This window comes from Rhamphochromis sp. 'chilingali', assembly GCF_963969265.1.
Source record: "Rhamphochromis sp. 'chilingali' genome assembly, chromosome: 21".
Taxonomy (NCBI): domain Eukaryota; kingdom Metazoa; phylum Chordata; class Actinopteri; order Cichliformes; family Cichlidae; genus Rhamphochromis; species Rhamphochromis sp. 'chilingali'.
The window spans coordinates 25,469,955-25,491,447 of NC_137949.1; the positions used below are offsets into that span (position 1 = coordinate 25,469,955).

The 21,493-nt window shown below is 41.4% G+C and overlaps 1 protein-coding gene across 5 annotated transcripts in view; it reads left to right on the top strand.

The window, feature by feature from the left end:
* The window catches only part of qkia (QKI, KH domain containing, RNA binding a), a 94,955-nt gene that overhangs the window by 23,172 nt on the left and 50,290 nt on the right, over nt 1-21,493 (top strand). For all 5 annotated transcript variants that reach the window (XM_080870746.1, XM_080870745.1, XM_080870748.1 and 2 more), the window contains exon 2: nt 12,126-12,268. In XM_080870746.1, coding sequence (XP_080726872.1) covers nt 12,126-12,268 — 143 coding nt within the window. The remainder of the gene's footprint in view (nt 1-12,125; nt 12,269-21,493) is intronic.

Below are 21,493 nucleotides of genomic sequence, written 5' to 3' on the forward strand. Positions count from 1 at the left end.
TTGATTGGATATCAGACATCTTTTCTTTTTTTCAAATTTGTCATTAAATAATGATTTTATTTCATTATTACGCTACGGTATGCTATCATTTCTGTTTGCGTGTTTCCCCCCAAAAAACTACCACATATGGTGCCTGTTTGGGCTATTTTGTTTAGAATTGGGTTTTAAATGTGCTCACTATTTATTTGATTTACACTGAATCATTACTGTAGGTTAATCAAACCTTTAAATTATCTGAATACTGCTACAAAAAAAATGTCCATCATGCCACTCTTGTATTAATCTATGCGCTGACTGAAGCATATTTGTAGTAATGGATGTGAAAGTTTGCTAATACTATTCTTAAGTATTTTATTTATTGATTTTATTGTTTTATTTATATTTTGATATTGTTAGGGATGATGCACTGATTGGGGACCATTTTTAATTTCGTTGTACCTGTAACAATGACACTAAAGACATTCTGATTCTGATTCTATCCCAGTTGTTGTTATATTTGTCATATGACTTTCTTCTTTGGACACTTTGTTTGCATGTAACACAACTGAAAATGTCATTTTGGTGCAGATGAAAGGCGGTCCTGATGTGAGGACAGGAGTTTTGGAGACATATTCCTCTTTTTACCATAAATTTGGTACTTTGTTTTAAAATGTAGTGCCATATGTAAACAAATATGGCAGGTTTTAAAAAGAAAATGTTGTGGAATGGCAAAAGATGGCAAATAAATTTTCTGCTTGTCTTATTTATTTATTTATTTTTACATTTTTTTTCTTCCAGACCATCCCAAAGGCATTAACCTTGAATGTCTTTGCAGCTTAATAGCTTTAGTAATCACCTTTTAGTAATAATCCTGTTCTTTTTTTATTTGAGATATGTACTAAAACAAAAGGTGCCAGCTGTGAGATCACAAAAGGATATTTGTCTTAACTTTTTCAGGGGTATCTGCACCTGTTCAGCTTTCACTGCTGATGGGAGTTATCAAGTGACAGCAGTCACTCTAATCAAATGGCCTCTTTTGTTTTACAAGGGCTGTTTGCTGCTGTGAGACGGTAAAGACATTTTGTTGATTTGTTAGACAACCCCGAGTCTTTCAAAGTTCACGCACAGAACTATGTGCACGCTGCTAATGTGGTGCTTTTTTTTGACTGTTCACAGCACTTTGCAAGAATAGAAAATGTCACTGAAATTAAAGTGATGATGCTTTTTAAAAATGAGATGGATAGTTTTTTTTATTCGTCTTCGAAATGCTGTAAACAGGAAAAAAAAAATCTAAATCTGATGATTATTGGGTCTGCCCAGTGTTTGTTTGTTTTTAAAATAACAGCAAGCATCCTAGGTATACTTGTGCAGTTTTAAACCCCTTGTAGAGCTTTTTTCTGTTTTTTTGTTGTTTTTCTTTTTTTTACTGTTCTCTGGATTTTAGGCTCTCTTTATTTTCTCTCATTATTATACCATCTGTTGTAGAGCTTGTTGTTTATGTATGTGACGATTTTTTTTTTTCAAACATTACAGTCATTATCAATCTGTAGAAGGAATTTGTGGCCAGTCAAATGCAGATCTGCAGGCTGTTCCTGCTTCTCTATCGCCTCACCCTTGGCCACACCTTTCCTGTGGATCCTCTCTCCTCTTCTTCACTGTCTGTTTACGCAGTTTAATCACCAAACTAATGTGCAATGACACACATTTTTTACAGCATACCGTCACTGTTTGTGTCAGCAGCCGCAGAAAGCCATACTCAGTCTGGCACTTCTTCCCCCTTCCTGCATGCAGTCACTCTGACAGCCTCAGGAAACCTAGCATTTGCTACAGGTTAATGGCTTTACTGATTGCTGTTTTTTTTTTTTTTTTTTTTTTTTTTTTTTTTTGGCCACAAAGACACCTACACACCCCACTTTGAGCATATATATTTTCTTAGGTGACTAGAGAAGGCGGTAAACCATGACACCCGACGTCACAGTGTTCTGACGTATTTGTGTGCAGTTTAGTCTGACTTGATGACTTCTGAGATTAGTTTCGCCACCAACTCTGTTTTCTGTGCACATAAATCTTTTGCTTTCTGTTTCAAGCATGCACACATTTGTTGTAATAATCCTAATGCTCAGCTATTAAAAGTAGATGACGTTATATTAACAGGCTCACCTTTGTTACAAACTACAACTTTGCAGCTCAGTTTTCCCCCTGCTCTCAGTCATCATGATAAAATAAATTCACCAGTCAAGAGTCGTGAGACTGTGGAGAACAGCGTAATGTAGAGCAGCTGTGTGTTTCTCTAATCTCTGTTTTTAATCTGTCTTTTTGTCACCAGACTAAATATAAAGCAGTGGCTATTAAGGCAAGCTAGAGGAGAGATGTAGCACCATTTCCTTCTTGTTTCCTGCTGTATTTGTTCAGCAGATATTCTCCGAGGCAGTTTCCCTCCTCCTTCCGTGTGTAGTGTTATTTCTGTGGGTTCACTGTCTCAGGGGAGCCTTGCCTATAAACACACACAGGCTCATTAGCTTGTGCGTGTGTGGGTGTTTTAATGTTCGGCTGGATGTTTGTTTTTATGTGTATCATATGTGCTTATGTGTGCATTTGTGCGCATGATATCAGAGCATTGGTGAGCCCATAGCTTAAATGTTGTGTGAGTTATTATCTACGTGTGTGTGTGTTTTCGGGCAGCTTCTGCTCATTATTGATAATCAGAGAGCAGAACGTGCTGCTTTCAGGGAGTGAGTTGGCTGAGATATAGACGTGTGTGTACAATCGCACAGCATTTATGTTTGCTGCTGTTTCCCAGCTATAGTTTATGTCCCAGACAGAAATTGTTACCGTTGCTGTATGTAAGGTTTTTTTGTCGTTGTTCGTCCATCCCTAATTTGGCTGAAAGTGTAGCTCCACTCTCTCGTGGCTTGCACTTTAACCAAGTGATGGGTAAAAGTGTGTTTGTGAATGTGTTTTCTGTGTTTCTTTTTTCTCTCCCTCTTTCTTTTTTTTTTTTTTTAAATTTTTTTATTTTTTTAAACCAGGCACAGGCAGGAAAGAATCCAGAAACCTTGTTATGCCAGTCGTTTATTTAGTGGCCTATCTACTTAAAGACCTGACGCTGGAGCTTTCTACCCAGCCTGCCTCAGGAAAATCCCTGACACACAACATAAATCTCTCCCTCTGGCTGCAAACCGCACCGTCATTTCTGTCTAGAGCCTTTTAGTCCCCCCTCAGCCTGTGGGGGTCAGCGCTTATATCCACATGTCAGGGTTAAGCAACTGTGTAGATAAGTCGCTGTAAAGTAAAATTGAGATATACTGTATTTTTTTTGTGTGCTACCTAGAATTTGACAGTTGAGATGCATTAGCATTCACAGAGACCTCTTGGCACAAATTTTAAATTTAATGAGTACTCTTCCGAGCCTTTCTCAGTACTCTCGTACAATAAAAAGTTGTTAGTCGCTGCAGTTGCATATCATTTCTCCTGTCCTGGTAGAATGTTGAGCAGCCCCCTATTATTGGAGCAACCCGTATGTAAGGGATGGGTGACAAAATCCTTTGGCCTCATTCTGCCCCGAAATGTTCTGTGCCAAAGTTTATATTGTGCTTCAGCTGTCTGGGTTGCTCAGACTAAGTGTATATCTTCCAGCAATAAAATTGTATTGTGCAAAATTGCCTCTCTGTATTGCTGTTGCTGCAGGTCAGCAAAGAGACAAACTGTGAATTTTGTGCTTAAAAGACAAATCTTTGTGCGGTCTGCCGGGGACAAATAACACTGTGCTTTGCTCAATATAGCCACATAATCATTGCAAGAAACACGGCTACGCTGCTAATAGACACACTCGGGTGAAGCTTTCGCAAATGATCGGTGTGTTTGATATAGCCATTTCCAAAGGCACAATACTGGCTTAATTGGCTTGAATAATGTTGATCCACAGTTATCTAAATCCTCTTTGTTCAGTGTTGCTGCTGTTTACTTGGAAACCATAAAGTCACATGAGCCGTGATTACCTTATTCACGGGGACTATCAATGCGCAACAAATGACATTTCAGACATAACATTCGGCACTGATTAATAAAGATTAATACACTAATTAATAATGATTAAATTACATTTGTTTCCCAGAGTAAAGAATTTTATATTTCAAAATGTAAACTTATTTTGGTTACTATGTATATAAGACAGCACTCATTAACGGCGCAGGAATAGACTGTGCATGAACATCAAAGGATTTAGCAGTGTAGGCCTACTGTTAAATCAAAGATATGTAAGTAAAAATAAGACGGAAGCATAGGGAAACTTTTTTTTTTCTCCCCTCCACAAACAGGGAGGGGTAGCGAGAGACAGCTGTGAGTTGACGATAAGACCCAGAAATGCATACGTTTTCATGGCTCAGTCAGCCCCACCAGTGCGCGCTATACTTCTGCTCTCTGCTTTAAAAGAAACCCCCGTCTTTCATATGCTTGGCCTGCCAAACCCCTAAACTGTTGAAGTGGAGTGTCGTCTTGGATAAAGTCGTCTGTGCCGTGAATAAAGGGCAGGAATGCATTAAATGCCCAAATCCTTTCGCTTGCAAGGGGTACCCAGGCTTTGTGATTGCTGAAGTGCGCAGCTTTTAAGTGAAAAGGCTTGTTCCTCGCCCGAGTCTTGTTTCACTCGGCACCGCCACATTTAGGTGTATCTTTGATTGCTGTAGTTTTTTGGATGCGACCGCATTCAGTCTATATTTACCCGAGATCCCAGTCACTCCCCCCTCCCCTGTTTAAAACATGAATTGAGCATTCATGCACGTGCAAGCATGAAGAGGATTATTATTATTTTTAACACTACAGGTTTTTGATCTTAAATCATCCTAAACTGGAAGGACTGGCTATGTCTCTCTGCAGGGTTGAACATTTGATCATTTTGGCTTGAAGATTAATTGGTGTTGGACTGGATCTGCTTCAGGTGCCAGATAATATCAGGCTAATGCCAGGCATCACTAGGCATCTAAAGCAGCTTTCCTTAGGCAAAGCTGATCACACTGATTGCTCAACCATTATATTTCTTTTGCTTTCACTCCCGCTCTTGACAGTCTCTCACACATGCAGAGTACTTACTGGGACAGATGTGCTCTGCATGGTCAGAGGACGGTTTGCTGTGAGCTACAGGGTGAAGACAAAGCATTTATGGAACGTGTCTATTTTTGGGCTCTTAATGGACTTGCTCCCATTCTCTTATGGAGCAGGTCTAGTTGAGTGATGTTCACCTGTCCTAAACCTGATTACAGGATCTCCTGCTGGACCTCTCCATTGTTTTTAATTTTACTCTCGCTCTTCTATTTCCTCTCTCTTTGCTCCAATTTTGATCTCCCTTCCTCTCTGTTTCACTCACTGTGTTTTCTTCATGCTGTGGTTGAATACATTACCTCAGATTCCAAACTTGACCTACCTCACTTGGCTATTCTTTCTCGTCGTGTGCCTTTTCTCATCACAGGCTCATGAATTGTTTGCCCTAGTTCAGCATGTGCTGCCCCTGTGTGATCATGTTTTTAAACATCTGGCTGGGTAAATACAAGAAAAGCTTCTCTGTCCATGTCTGTGAGTTTGCAGTGGCCAATTGTGATTGGCTGACAGTGTCACAGACACTTAAATAACTCGATACACATAATGGATTTGCGCTCGATCTTTTGCTTCAGTGTGCACATAATTCCCAAGTCTACCCCCCCCCCCCTTTTTTTTTTTTTGGTGCTGTGCCCTGACAGGGATATGGTTTCTGTTTGGGACTGCTAGTCTGACTTCCTGCTAAAGAACCAGTTAGAAGCAAAGGTGGCACAGTGACGCTGCCTTTTCTCTTCAAGGCTTGTTGTTTTGTTATATGAGAATGAGATTTTTTGTCATTCTGTGATGTAGCTTCACCTAATTCATCTACATTTTCATTAAATGTCGAGGCCTGAGACGATCAAAATCACGAGGCATTATCTTGAGGATCAATTGGCTTTAAAAATCACCACATGTATGGCTTTTGTTTTGTTACACGATGTCACCATATTTTATTTTGCCGTAACTTTAGATTCAAATTAAATCTACAAGTAAATAAAACCAAGAGTCATCAAGTGGCTTATATCTTAAGGGTAAATTAGGATTAAAAACACCATATGTATGGTCCTTATGGTCTCTACAGATCACTTACAGTGACATCAGGGTTCCCAAGAGGTTTTCTGCCAAACAAAAATGACCTGTGCGATATCAGAATTTTTTTTTAAAGGGTTTTATTTATTTCCTCATTACATACATGTTTAATTTATAAAATTCTCCAACATAGCAGGAAATTCACTGACCTCTACATTTACCCAGGTGTGTTTTTAATTGTCAGGGGCAAAAAACACCCCCTGAAATATGTACGTTCTAGTAATATGACCCCTTGAAATGGACACTGAAAATCAGGCATCTTCTTAAATTTCAATAAAACAAAATCAAATGTGATTTCTTTAACTTCTCACAAACTTTGTCAAAGAGTTTGATGTTATCACATGATGAGGCCGTGTACAAAAAAGTGCATTTAAGCCAAATGGAGACAGCCACACACTGATGGTAGGCTCAAATAATTGAGCAGATGTTGATTTAAGATTTTTCTTTTTTCCCGATCAGTTTTTTCTTCCAAGGTCAAGAATGAACATTTCAGTTAATATCCACTCCCCAAACCTCACTGAATATGGGCTCCCATCTTACAGACACTTCCTCTCCCATATTTCTCTGTCCACTGCCTTTTAAAAGCGCTTCACCTGCTCTTCCTCACTCCCACACCCTTCCCTTTAGTTACACGTCTCTAACCATTGCTAAGATCACGGCAAAGATGAGGAGAAATTGTCTCTTTTGCTTGACAAAGGGCAGACAGATATGCAGCCTCAGTCTGTGACATTTTCTTTTTTCACCGCAAAATTGAGAAGAAAGGGCAGAAGCTGAGAGAAACAAAAGAAAGAGAACGATAAAGTGAAATGCTTCTAAAAAAAAAAAAACTTAAATTGAGGCAGAAAAGAGCAGCGTGAGTCTAGAAGAATTCAGCTGCACTCTGCTTGCTCAGCACTGTGGTTATAATTCTCTGTCTTTGTATCATCAAACCCTCCGCTGTGCCCTCACCCTGCTCTCAAGGTCGATACTTGTTTCTTCTTGACAGATGTCTGAGTAAAAAAACTAAACAGATATATTATGCTTTCTTCCTGTGTCTATGTGGAGCCACCCCCACAGGTAAATAAACACACAACTCTTTCTGTCAGAGTTGTCTGTGTGAAGAGCTGAGTCAGGTTGGAGATGACACACTGAGCTGGGTGATGTGTGACCATAGTTGCAGGGTTTACTGTGGCATTAGTAGGGTTTTGCATTTAATACCACTTATCAAGAAAAAGTCTCATTCAGCGGCTAACGTCTTTTCTCACTCCACTTGATTGTCTCGTCTTTTTACCCCCGTCTCTTTTCTTTTCCAAGAGGGTGACACCCTCCCAACCCCCATCCAAGATAGTGATCCCACATGCACGCTTTGTTACAAAATCAGCCTTTTCTGCCGGGGTGGACAGCTAGACAAATGATTTTGTCGGCCGTGCGAGGCAGGGGGTAATTTTTAGGTGAGCGCAGCGCTTCAGAAAAGAGTTGGCGCACAGAAATTAGAGGTTGTCAAATGCCGCACGTCTCCATTGATGGCCCAGCGCGGCCTCCTTATGTTAATGTGACATTTCAGCAAGAGGAAATAGAATTAGAAGAAGGGGGTGGGGAGGCCGCTGGTGGTTGTTGGATTGCATTGTCACATATGAATACCACCTTTGGTTTTCTTTTGTTATCTTGAAGAAAAAAATAGTTCCCGGATGCAGACCTAGTGTAATAAAAAAAAAAAATGTAGATATAGGTGTAATGGTACGTGTATTTTTCTTGAATTACCTCATAACAAGAGTGGTTACGATACAGTTACAATAAGGATAATAATACAGAGGATTCTGCTGATACAGTATCGGTACAGTATCTGTCAAATAGAAGCAACAAGCAGGAGATGTTTATTTATTCACTTCAGTTGTGTTGTTATGTTATGTTGCATTCTTCTTTACTGTGTTTTTTTGTTTGATTTGTTTTATGCTTGACACTAAACCGAGTTTCTCTTCATTGACTGTTCACAGCATTTGAGTGCCTTTATTGTTACAGTTGAACTTTTGCCAGTCGAGCACGTGTGAATGCATTTGTAAAGTTTTAAAAAGTTAATGGATTTTTTTGTGTGTGGATGATTTCTCTGCTGTAGAGAAAACATACCGAACCATGACTCCAAATATAAAATTCATATCAAGCACAGTTACGCCCTCGTATACAGAGAAGTGATTTCTTAATTTAAGTTACAGATCTCTTCTTTAGTTGTCATTGACTTGCTTTTACTGGTGTTGAATAACTCTTTTTTTCGCTCATTGTCTTGAGAAGGCTTATAGAACTTGGTTTTAGTTGCACTTTAGTGGTGATTACTTATTTTTAAGGAACGAAATTAAACCTGCTCGTGTTCAGGTTTTTCTGATTCAAGGGTTCTTTAAAACACAATACATGTTGATTTGTTGTCAACTATGTTGCCTTTCCTGTATGTTGTTTGTTTTGTCCTTCTGTCGTGGTCTACTCCCCGTATAATGTGTCAAACCAAAGCTAAGACGTTGCCTGGCTGCTGTTTTGGTTAGGAGTGATGTAATCTGTTTTCTGTGCAAGATACCATGAGGATGAATTCATCTTTGGGAAGGGCTGGGAGTATCTGTGGTCCTCACAGTACTGAGGTCATGTGGTTTGGAAAGGAGTTGGGCCGAGTCTCCTGGCTGCCTGTTTGTACTCTTCCAATGTCTTCTGCAGGTGCTGTCCACACAGCTGCAGACCAGATGTTTTTTAGCTGTGTGCTGGTCAGTGTCTGTGACCTCACTGGTGACAAATTTTTAGTCTCATTGCCATGTCCGGAGATAACTCTTTTTCAGTTTAGCAGTAAAAATGTTGTATCTAGGTGTCTTGTAGGACATAAAGTCAATATATGAGGAAATATATTTTCTCCACTGTCCAAAAATTAAAACATTTTGTTGGCACTTTTAAACCACAGCACCGGTTGCTGTTCATAATACGAAATTAGATAAAAATGCAGGAAATTTCTTTTCTTCCTGCACCAAGTTTGGAAATGTGTCACAATTATGTGATCCAACAGGAACATTGACGGGTAAAATAAGGATGACTTTATTTTTGACCACTCATTACGTTACTGTGAGTGTAGTAAAAGGTTTCCAACAAGTATTAATCTGCTTAAGATGACAGGAAGAGAAAGACATGCCTGTGAATGTAATTGAGACATCGTCAGGGAAAACTGCTTTGCTGAGATTTGTCGGGACGTTTTTGCCCTTTCTAATGCTGCTATTTTGTCTTTTGTTATAATTGCAAATTTTAACAAGCAGCTGATGATGCAAGTTTCACCCCACCTATCCAGTTTTGCATAGGTGCAGGGTTATGCTTCGCCTGTCATGCATGCCTTACTGAGGGCATCTATAGTTGAGTGTCAGGTTCCCCTGCTGCAGTTTAATATAGAGCTCCCTACTGCCAGAAGGTCTCATGGGTGATGGAAAAAGTGCCTAGCAGCCGCCCCCACTCCACCCTGCACACACGGTTCCTTGAGGCCTCGCCAGCTCTACAATTTAGTTCATGCTGTTTCATACTAGAGGTGGGTGACATAGCCACAAAATGATATCACAGTATTTCAGGAAAAGTTGCAATAGTGATATTTATGAAAATATAGAAAACAAAACTACTGAACAATGTTTTATTGCTTGCAGCTTGCAGGCAGCAGCATTTAGAAGTGCAAGAAATGAAGGGTATTTGTCATTAATGACAAACTGCCTAATTCAAAGTGTGACTCTATTGGGGAAAAAAGGTGTCAGTGTCTTGGGTTGAGCTCTTTAACATTGCTTAAAGGTCTCCTTTACAACCATGTACCTGCTACAGTAACATCCATTCACTGTTTGCTCTTCTTGTCATATGGAGTGCAACCACTGAGTTCTCTAGCAATGCTTGGTTGACTCATTTGTTTACTTTGGGGTCACATATGACCATCTGCTAGAATGTGCTCCTCACGTGCCTTCTTAGCCTGGTTGTACTCGAAGGCGTGTTTTCCTGTACGTGCTATGGTGGAGAATGTTGAAGTAGCTTAGTTTTATGTGCTAAATCATCATCAGAGGTTTGCTGTCAAACATGTAAGAGCTTGTCTTGTTGTGCACGCTGGGGGAAGGTAAACACTGTCTTACTATGTCAGTGATATTGTTATATGACAATTAATTTTTTAACATTTTGTCACGTTAACTTGTATACCAGTGTTATCGCAGATCATATGATTATGGCACAAACGTCAGAGTGCGTCGTCTTTGCACTTTTGGATTCACTATGACCGTACTCTGAGGGTAACCTGGAAAGCAGAAATATGCCCTGCAGCAGCTGACCCTCGTTTCACTGTCACATACCAGGACTTGCAGACACACTGGTTTGATTGTATGCATCGGGCTACACATGGAGTAAAAATGGGGTGTGCTGCTTGAACATGTGTATGAGTGAGTCGGCAGCATGTGCGTGTGGAAGAGAGAGAGGTCCATTAGTTTTATCTGATAGGGGGATCAGATCTAAAGGCGGCATATACTTAAGCCTTAGTAATTCCCCTGTATCTGGTCTCCTGCTCAGGCTCTTGCACAGGCTGCTCTGTTAGAGAACAACCTCTGAGGGGAAAGAACAGAAAGTCGGTGGCCTTAACTAGGGCTGGGCGATATATCGAGTTTTTTTTAAAAATATCGATATATTTTCATACGAGATATAAGATGTGACAATATCGTTTATATCGATATAGTCTATGTTACGTTATAATTATACTTGTGGAGCCGCAGGTTTGCCTCTCTTTCGTCCACTTTTGTCTCTACGCAACGTTACTCGGCCTCGCCTCTCCTTCACTGAACACAACTCCGCCTCCCCCATAGCTTCACCTGCAGGCAATGACAAGATGAAAGCGGAAAATCTTCGTTAGCGAGTTACCGTGCGTGGGGCTGGACGGCGTCAACGTGTTAGCGAGCTAACCGCGCTAACGAGCTAACCGCGCTAACGACATGCAGCCAGGAGGGGCTGCACGGCCTAAAATCCTTTCATTTTCTCAAAACTCGACAGTGCGCCTTATGTATGAATTCTGGTTGTGCTTACTGACCGCGAACCGATTTTATGTGGTATACAGCGCTCAGCAATCTGTCAAAAAATGTTTTAATATGACTTTGCTAAGCTACGGAGCTGCACCGCTTGATGGATTGTCTTGGGGGATTAGGGCTACCGGGGAGGAGCCTCGCGGAGTGATACGTACTGTGCTTCAACGTAATATTACCGTACTGTGTGTGTATAAGGACCACAAACGGCACCTGTTCAGAGACGTGGTGCAGCTGTGAAATCTGTCTCTTTGTTACTATGCTCAGCGTCTATTAGTTTACATTTTGACTGCACAATTGTGAGCTTTTTGTTATGCACAAAAAAACATTGTTTTCTTTTATTTATGGACCATGATTATTTAATAAATGCTGATAATTTATTTTTGAATAATTTCTTCATGTACATCTACGCTGTATATAAATAAAAGCGCCCACATCTGGGACACAGTGTGACTAGAACTCTCTTTTTGTTCTTAACTTATGGCTTTAAAAAAAAAAAAATCGAGATATATATCTTATATCGCCATCCAGCTAAAAAATATCGAGATATGAATTCTTGGTCATATCGCCCAGCCCTAGCCTTAACCTGTAAATAGTGCAGTGTTTAACTTTTGTCTCCGGCTCATAGACTAACTTGCACACAATCACAGATTTGTTGTTTCTACTCAGAGCAGTTTGTAGTAGGAAAAAATGCCTTTTTCTGTAGAAAGCAGGAAACATTAATGCTCACACGTTTTTATACTCAAAGGCTATGTTAATATTAGCCAAGTTACGCAGTTGTTTATCTGTAAAAGACAAACATTACGCAAGGCAAAGATTTGTATGCTACATTAGGCTTTTCCCCATAAGTCAAAATCAATATGACAGTGATATATCTAGCACCGTTCTTTTTAAGTGTCACTGCTCTGTTTTTATGCAGTTGCTTACCGCACTTTACATATTTTTGTCTTTCAGAGATCAACAGAGTGCGTAAAGACATGTACAGCGACACAGTGAATGGCCTTGTGGACAAACACCCACTGGAGCTGCCCGAACCAGTCGGACCCATCGTTCACCTGCAGGAAAAACTGTTTGTGCCTGTCAAAGAGTACCCAGATGTGAGTATCAGGGTTACACGTCTCTCACATTTGCTGTTGCATCACATTGCTAATAATATCAGAGCATTTGCCTGAATGGTTGCTGGATTAATATTTAGACTGGAGCCAGAGGAAAGTGTATTAAAGAAGAAATCTTAATCTTATCGAGAAACTAGATTTTATTTTTCATATAAGTTCATGTTAACAGATAAAGACATTCTTTCACATACTGGTCCTTGTGCAGAAATACCTCTACACACACTGTTGGTCCTCTTGCCTTAGGCCATGTGTCTTTGTGATGTGTCATCATGGGAACGACAGCTGCTGATAGTTCTGCAGTCTGTCAGCACTGAAGACATATCTCATGACTGTTGTAAGCACTTGCTCACTGCTCATGCACTCTGCTCTCAGTTCTGTTCTTTTTCCTTTCAGTTTTTTGCTCTTTTAAAAAAATATATTTTAGTTGATAAACATGCAGTCCTTGACTTGTTCTTTTTACTTTATTAGCTGCCCGACTTACACTGTGTGCACCAAGTTGTTAATGTACTACTGATACAACTTTGTCAGACTGCACACTAATTTGGTCCTGGTCTGTGGAAAACGCAGCATGCTGGGGTGTTTATGAGCCAACTCAGCAGCAGATTAGTGCTGCGAGAGAAAGCGGGGGATTGAAAAAAGAAGCATCAAGAAAAGTAAACTGCAATTTCATAAATATTCAGTAAAAGGGAATGAAAATCTTTTAGAGTAACCACTTGGTTTTTACTGTGATGGAGAGATGGATACACACAGTTGGGGCAGGGGGGGAAGCAGCACACGGTGGAGGTACCATGGTGTTTCTAGAGATGAGGAGGATGGTGGCAGCACAGAGCAGAGTGATATGTGTGTCTGCGTGTAAAGCTTTGGGACGTGTGTGTAAGGCGTTTACCACAGTCGGCCACATTTATGTGCTCATGGTAATCTTTGACGCACACATGAATGATTGTGTCACGTCCTGAGAAACAGCGTTTCTCTTCATAATCCCAGCAGCTGGCAGCAAGGAAATGAATGGAGGGAGGTGACGAGGATAAGAGACACCGTAGAGCAGGCCAAGGCTCAGTCGGGCATGGATTGCATTTTCCCCCTGACAGAATTGATAAAAGGCACCAGGGACTGGCTAGGATCAGCTTAGCTCCATCTCACCCTGAGACCAGGCCCAGCGTCTGCGCTCAGGCTCTTAAGGGACTTCCAGCCAGTTTAAGTGACCCTTAAGTGTTTGCCTTGTAATTGTGACATGTGTGGTCATAGCTGATGTGCAGTTGCCTTTAAGAGCATGGTGGTCGTCTTAGCATGTCACAGTCGATGATCTCACTGTTTAGAGATGATGCCTGCTTTCAGTTACTGCAGAAGTTTCTGTGTTCTTTGTGTGTGGGTTTTGTGCTGCACAGGAATGCAATTTTTTTTTTTTTTTTAAGCGAAGAAGTTCAATAAAAATGTGTGAAGCAGTGGGTGCCACCTGTGACTGTAGAGATGCTAATGAAATAACACACACACAATCTATTAAAAGTGCAGCATCCGCAGATGACCCTTGGTGTACCCTTCACTCGCTTTGCTGCACTGCTTTGAGCAGAGCAGGGCTGTAACTCTTGTATTCTGTTTATAAGCTGTTTGGAAAGCTACTAAATTAATTAGGCTTCCCCCTGGTGGTCAAGATGACTCACTGATGACCTTATCAGACACAAATTAGCACACCCACTGACATGCACATAAAGAAGTGTGAGCACAGATGAACACTGAAACTCAGTGACACAAAAATAGGACATTTTTCAAATTATTTGTTTTCTGCTTTCATTTGGTGAACACATTCAAGCATGGCCATTCAGTCTGTCAGCAGGGAAAGAGGACAATGGCAGACTTACTGTTAAATTTAGATGTGGTGACTGCAGTTGGGAGAAATCAGCAGCAAGTCCAGATTAAATGATTGTTATTTTATTTATTTATTTCTTTATTTTAGCTCTCCTGTTTGGAACACGTGCAAAACTTCCTCAGCATGATTGCCAAATCATATTTGTGTAGGTGCCAACAGTAATCTTGTGCCAGATATGTAATTTTTTTTAAGGCTACCAGTTGAAGTTGAAGAGTAGTCATCCGTTTGATTGTGCTGCTGCTCTCGCTGCTGTTTAGGATTTTTAAGTTAGTGGACAGAGAGGAAATGAAATCTGGCATTGACTATTTGAGCAGCAGACAATAGGAGATAAAGTGTTGCTGCGCGTTAAACTGATTTCCCAATAAAACAGTTAAAATGGTTGTCTTAACACGGAGAGACAGCGGTTCTACAGTTTGTGCTTTTAAAGATGATAAAAAGAAGAAGCCTTTAGTCTTTTAAGAAAAAGGGGGAGGAAGCACGAGAGGATAGAAAAGAAGCAAAAGGGAAAAATGTCCCTTTTATCCCCATCTGCCCACTTCTAACGGATAGGAAAGTGTAATGAAAGATTATTAGACTGGGGAATTTCACCATCCTTTTTACATTTCTGTCTGATTTCCCAGAGTCCTCCCACTGAAAATCCATGTATGTGTGGCTTGCTGATACAAGTCTAGGCTCTCCCAAGAAAACGGAGAATGATGTTCCAAGTCTCCTGTTTTGTGTTGTTGGCATCTACTCACCTGCCGTGGAACATTTGTCATCATTCATGCCGTTTCCCCATCTGTGGAACTCTTGGCATCTACTTTTTCTCCTCTCAGTTTTCACTTCCATTTAAAAACTCCCTTTATTCATACTATATCCTTAGGCTGAGGTTACGCGCTCTCTTACGCTTTCTCTGTCAGATCACCTATGTTTACCCTGCTCAGGTTTCACCAGTAGATAATTAGATTGTCCTGGTGCCTGGATGCAGTGCGGCATGTCAATTCTACCAAAATAACTTGCCTCGCCAGCACACTCCTACTCTAATTCCCTTAAGTGTGTCCCTCTTCTGGCCTGTGTGCCCCACATCTGTCTGTAAATGTGTTTGTGTATGCGTGCGCCTCCATCACTCAGTCTGCCTGCGCGTCTGTCTCCCCCACCCCCTCGCCATTCTTCAAAGTCAGCCATTTCCCGATGTCGTCAGCGGTGCAGAACACTGCGAAGCGTCACTGTGGTGACTGCATCTTGACTGACAGCTGAGTCGCAGGCTATCTGATAACTTCAACCTTCAATTAAATGCTATCTGTGGCTCCGCTTCTCTTCCAAGCACACGCTCGCATACACATTGATAGGCAGCTGACTGACAGCTCAGCATGTCATTTCCGTTGACCTTGAGGCGTCTGATAGGATGTGTGACATATCTTTTTAAGATGGTGTCTGTCTCCACTTTATTCCCAGTGTATTTGTATGTGCCAACTCTTAAATGCCCAGGTGGGTTGTGGGCAGGTCACCTGGTGTTGAGAAATGCTTAGGACTGAAAACACACGCGAGAGGTGGGGGGAGACACCTCTGCTGTGCTGACTCTGTGAAATGAGACCCTCAGTTGGATGTAAGCTGTTGAGCAAGTGGTAAACAGGACCGTCTGAACTTGTCACAAGCTCGGGGGCATCCACAAGACGAAAATGATCACTTGTATAGCCAAAATTGTTTATTTAAAAAAAAAGGGGAAAAAACCTAGCTAGGGACACCCTAGCTAAGTCTCTGCTGTTGGTCTTTTCTGTTTGTCTAGTGTTCTGGGTGTTGTCATGGCACTTAAGGTTGTTTAAGCCCCTGTCCCATTTCCGCTCTCTCACCACACCAGCTGTCTCCAAACCAAAGAACCTCACAGGAGCAGATGTTTGAAGTCCATGCGAGTTTCTATTTTTTCTTATTTTTTAAAGTTTCTAAAAGCAAATTAGTCGATCTGTAAACTGCAAATAACTCGTCTCCTTAATAGAAGCAAATATTTTCTCTCCTTATATTTGGAGAAAGCACCGGGGGGATCACCAGCCTTTCATTGTTCCAAAGAATTTAAGCTTCAAATGAGGTTTTTAACTGTAAATCTTGTTGCAAATAAGAAAAAAAAGACAATAGAAAGATACTATATTTTCTATACATTGATGAGTTGGTTTAAAAAAAAAAAAAAAGGGAGAGAGAGGGAGAAAAAGTCCATTAACTATTTGAATTCTGAGTGTGTTTGTGTGTGTGTTCATGTGTTCTGTTGGATCATGGTGCTTCACTGCAAGGCACCCAGATTTGCGAACAGCAAAGAAAGAGGCTCTGGTGGTTTGAGCAGACAGAATGTCCTGGCCCTCTCTCTTTCACTGCGGAAAAATTGCCCGGCCAAACCAGCCAGGTCCCTGCACAGGGAAAGTCATTAAGCTTGCTCCCATGAGGGTGTCATCACTTATCATGCCAGCTCCTGATATCCTTCTGACCCCCTTAAGTCATTACGAGTCCTGGAAATGTACCGCCCCGCACCTCACCTCGACACACTGGTAGAGCGGCAGAGAGGAGGATTTTGATAACTATAGCTAGCCAGCCATGCGTGATGCTGATAATTTGATGAACGGATGGTTTTCCAGTTAGCCGTTTGATAAGAAGGTAATTACAATAATAATTTAAGCAGCGAGAACTCTATTTGTTGTTGTCAGTTAAAATGACGAAGAGCAAAAGTATAAGCTATTAGACGTGCTTCCGTTACCGCACTAATGCCAGCTTGTGTAGCAGCAGCGTGTGCTTGCATACTTTGGGTGGATGGTGCCACGTGCTGCTTTGGCCCGTCCGTCTGTGCATCATTAAGCTGACAGATACGGAGGGTGAAAAGTGAGAATCAAGGACAAAATGAAGCAGGTCGACCACACCGGAATCAAAGACTGCACTGCACTGTCGTGTTAGCTTGTACCAATAGTGCTACACTACCTGCATACATATACTAGATCACACTGATACAGGATTTTTGAGCAAATACTAATATCCATGCCTTTGACTTAAAAAAAACAAAAAAACAGAGATAGCTGGCAAGACCTGTCCTGTTTGGACTCTGGCTCAGGTAATAGAGCGTTTCGTCTAACAGTCGTAAGGTCAGTGGTTTGATCCCAGAGTGTCCAAGTCACCCCTGATGGGTCCATCAATTTGCATGTGTGCGATAACTGGAAAGCACTTGAAGGCACTGAAAAAAGCACTGTATCAATGTGTGGGAGAAAATCACTTTTAATGCTTGAAGAGTGCTGTGTAAGTACCAGGATTTTACTGCTGAACAAAAATCTTGGATGTAAATATCAACTATACTAATTTGATATCTGTGTCAGTACCAACATTATTTGTTTTATTTTTTATTTTTTTGAAAGACAATCTCCTGAAGGAATCAACAATTTATTGGAAATAGCTCATAATGAGAGACACTGCTGGGAGATCTAATACGCCAGGATAAATGCTGGATATCAACATCAACATTACCGAAAACTTAACAGGAAGTTGTTGCTAGAAGCAGATAAGGCTATGAATGTGTATGACTAGCTGTTATCAGTTACATGGTTGGCTGTCATATTATGAATCAGTACAAGTGAGTAAAGAAGCTGATGACTAATCAGCTGATGCAAGTGTGATTTCACAGCTTTACCTGAATTTGCATAATTCTGTTAAACTGAATGGATATTGGTGAGATGTAACTAACCGGCATCAAGTTTTCCTGAGAAAGCTAGCATCACACGAATAACAGTAATCCACATCTTTCTCGGTCTTCTATTGATTCATTGTGATTATGTAACGTTTAACCATAGGGGTGAGGCTGAATGTAACTGAGCATGTTTCTACTTGTTTATTTTTTATCCCAGCTTCTTGTTTATCTAAAGGGTTACAAACTTTGCTCGCTGCTTTCTTTACTCACATCTTCCAAACTTTGAGCCAATATCAATCTTTATGCTTTCCATCTCTCCGTCCTCACTCGTCTGTATTTCCACCCTGCCTGCAACCCCGAAATAAACCCAAACAGAATTAAAGCTGCAAGCAGCGTTATGAGGGCCCTCGCACCCCCGGCGTGTCGAGCCATGCCCAACACCTGAAACCAGCACGTCCGATCTGATGTCACATTGATGGAATTCATGCATTTAACCACCAGTTAACATTTCATTTGGTTCAACCATGAGTATAGTCGTCCCACTAGGTGGCGCTCTAACCATTATAGACAAAGGGCATAACAAACATTTCCGAGCTCGAGTCTCATCACGCCTGCGACCTTTGGGAGAGATTGGACTTTGTGTCTTTGAGTGACAGCATATTACTGCTTTTTGGCGAGTGATTGAAACTCCACGTTCCGCCATGACCACCCCGTTTCCTTGAACGTAAAAAGCTTCGCAATTTAACATCACAAAGGTCTTTAGATTCCACACACTGGAGAATGGTTCAATATGATGAAATCCCTTGGAGGAGTTCGTCAAAGTATGAAGCCTGAAAAGAGGGGAAAATGTCGCCAAAATTACACATTAATTTTAAAATGGCTGACTTCCTGTTGGATTTGGGATATTGCTCCAAGAGACTTTTTTGTACATCTTGATATTTTCCATAAGCTTACCAGGTTTCAGACTCATAGATGAAACACAGAGCTGGGGCTGACTTTTTGAAATTTTGTAGGGGGCGCTGTGGAGCAATTTCGCGCTATTCAATGAAAATGATCACATGACAACAAAGCCTACACCCATTTGGAGGTGTGTGCCAAATTTCAAGCCTCTATAAACTTTCCAAGCCCCTCAAAAGCCACTTCATCTTTCATGGTGAACCGCGTTGCCACCAGGGTGCGCCGTTCAGTTTAAAGTCACAATTTTTGCACTGAAGCATCACGAGGGACTGATGTTGATATTCACCGCTTTTGAGGTGGCCACGATGAACCTGTGAAAATCAGTACAACAAAGTGTAAGACGTGACATTTCCTGTTCCCACTAGGTGGCGCTGTACGTATTCCCGACAATGGGCACATCAATCTGTTCAGGGCGGGTCTGACATCATGCCTGTAAAGTCTGGTACTGATCAGACTGGATTTCATTGAGTTATACTAATTTGTTTCTTCATGGCGTGACATCAAAGTTCGCCATGCCGCTGGTGTCACACCCTTTTGCGAAAAGTCACAGTTTTCACTGTAACCCAAGACCAACTCCTTAAGGCTTTCCTGGAGAAATTTGAGGCTGCAGATGTCACCCATCACAATACTGTACCCCAAAGTGTAAAACATGACATTTCCTGTTCCCACTAGGTGGCGCTGTCCCTGATGTAAAATATGGCAGTTGAAATATGTTCAGGGATGGAGCCTTATCATATGTGTTCACTTTGGTCAAGGTCAGAAAATCTATGACAGAATGAGAGGCAATAAGATTTTCATGGCGAGTCATCGAAATTCGCCATGGCGCCACGGCCTCATGGTATTGTGAAAACTCAAAAGCTCCGCAATTTAACATGGCATAAGGGTGTAGTTGGCACTGACCAAATATGAAGGTTATGAAATCAAACCCCAAGGAGGAGTTCGTCAAAGTTCGAGGCATGGAAATGGTAAAATCAGAGCCAAAATGTCACCTTCAATCCAAAATGGCGGACTTCCTGTTGGGTTTAGGACATTGCCATAATAGACTTTTTTGTTCGACTCTGAACATTATATAGGTGTACCGACTTTCAAACATGTAGGTCATACCCATACCGGGGGCTCGCGTTTTTCATTTTTCTAGGTGGCGCTACTGAGCTAATTTTCCCTGGCCATGTCTGAGAACATTAAAATACGTAAATTTTCACCAGACCTGACGCGTGTGCAAAATTTCATGAGTTTTCGAGCATGTTTAGGCCCTCAAACGGCCAATTCATTTGCCGAAATAATAATAATAATAATAATAATTAAAGCTGCAAGCAGCGTTATGAGGGCCCGAGCACCCCCGGCGCGTCGAGCCACGCCCAACACCTAAAACCAGCACGTCCGATCTGATGTCACATTGATGGAATTCATGCATTTAACCACCAGCTAACATTTCATTTGGTTCAACCATGAGTATAGTCGTCCCACTAGGTGGCGCTCTAACCATTATAGACAAAGGGCATAACAAACATTTCCGAGCTCGAGTCTCATCACGCCTGCGACCTTTGGGAGAGATTAGACTTTGTGTCTTTGAGTGACAGCATATTACTGCTTTTTGGCCAGTGATTGAAACTCCACGTGCCGCCATGACCACCCCGTTTCCTTGAACGTAAAAAGCTTCGCAATTTAACATCACAAAGGTCTTTAGATTCCACACACTGGAGAATGGTTCAATATGATGAAATCCCTTGGAGGAGTTCGTCAAAGAAAGAAGCCTGAAAAGAGGGGAAAATGTCGCCAAAATTACACATTAATTTTAAAATGGCTGACTTCCTGTTGGATTTGGGATATTGCTCCAAGAGACTTCTTTGTACATCTTGATATTTTCCATAAGCTTACCAGGTTTCAGACTCATAGATGAAACACAGAGCAGGGGCTGTTGTTTTGAAATTTTGTAGGGGGCGCTGTGGAGCCATTTTGGGATATTCAATGAAAATGATCACATAACAACAAAGCCTTCGTCACATTGGAGGTGTGTGCCAAATTTCAAGCCTCTATAAACTTTCCAAGCCCCTCAAAAGCCACTTCATCTTTCATCGTGAACAGCGTTGCCACCAGGGTGCGCCGTTCAGTTTAAAGTCACAATTTTTGCACTGAAGCATCACGAGGGACTGATGGTGATATTCACCGCTTTTGAGGTGGCCACGATGAACCTGTGAAAATCAGTACAACAAAATGAAAGCCATGACATTTCCTGTTGCCACTAGGTGGCGCTGTCCGTATTTCCGACAATGGGCACATCAATCTGTTCAGGGCGCGTCTGACATCATGCCTGTAAAGTCTGGTACTGATCAGACTGGATTTCATTGAGTTATACTAATTTGTTTCTTCATGGCGTGACATCAAAGTTCGCCATGCTGCTGGGGTCACACCCTTTCGCGAAAACTCACAGTTTTCACTGTAACCCAAGACCAACTCCTTAAGGCTTTCCTGGAGAAATTTGAGGCTGCAGATGTCACCCATCACTATACTGTACCCCAAAGTGTAAAACATGACATTTCCTGTTCCCACTAGGTGGCGCTGTCCCTGGTGTCAAATATGGCAGTTGAAATATGTTCAGGGGTGGAGCCTTATCATATGTGTTCACTTTGGTCAAGGTCAGAAAATCTATGACAGAATGAGAGGCAATAAGATTTTCATGGCGAGTCATCGAAATTCGCCATGGCGCCACGGCCTCATGGTATTGTGAAAACTCAAAAGCTCCGCAATTTAA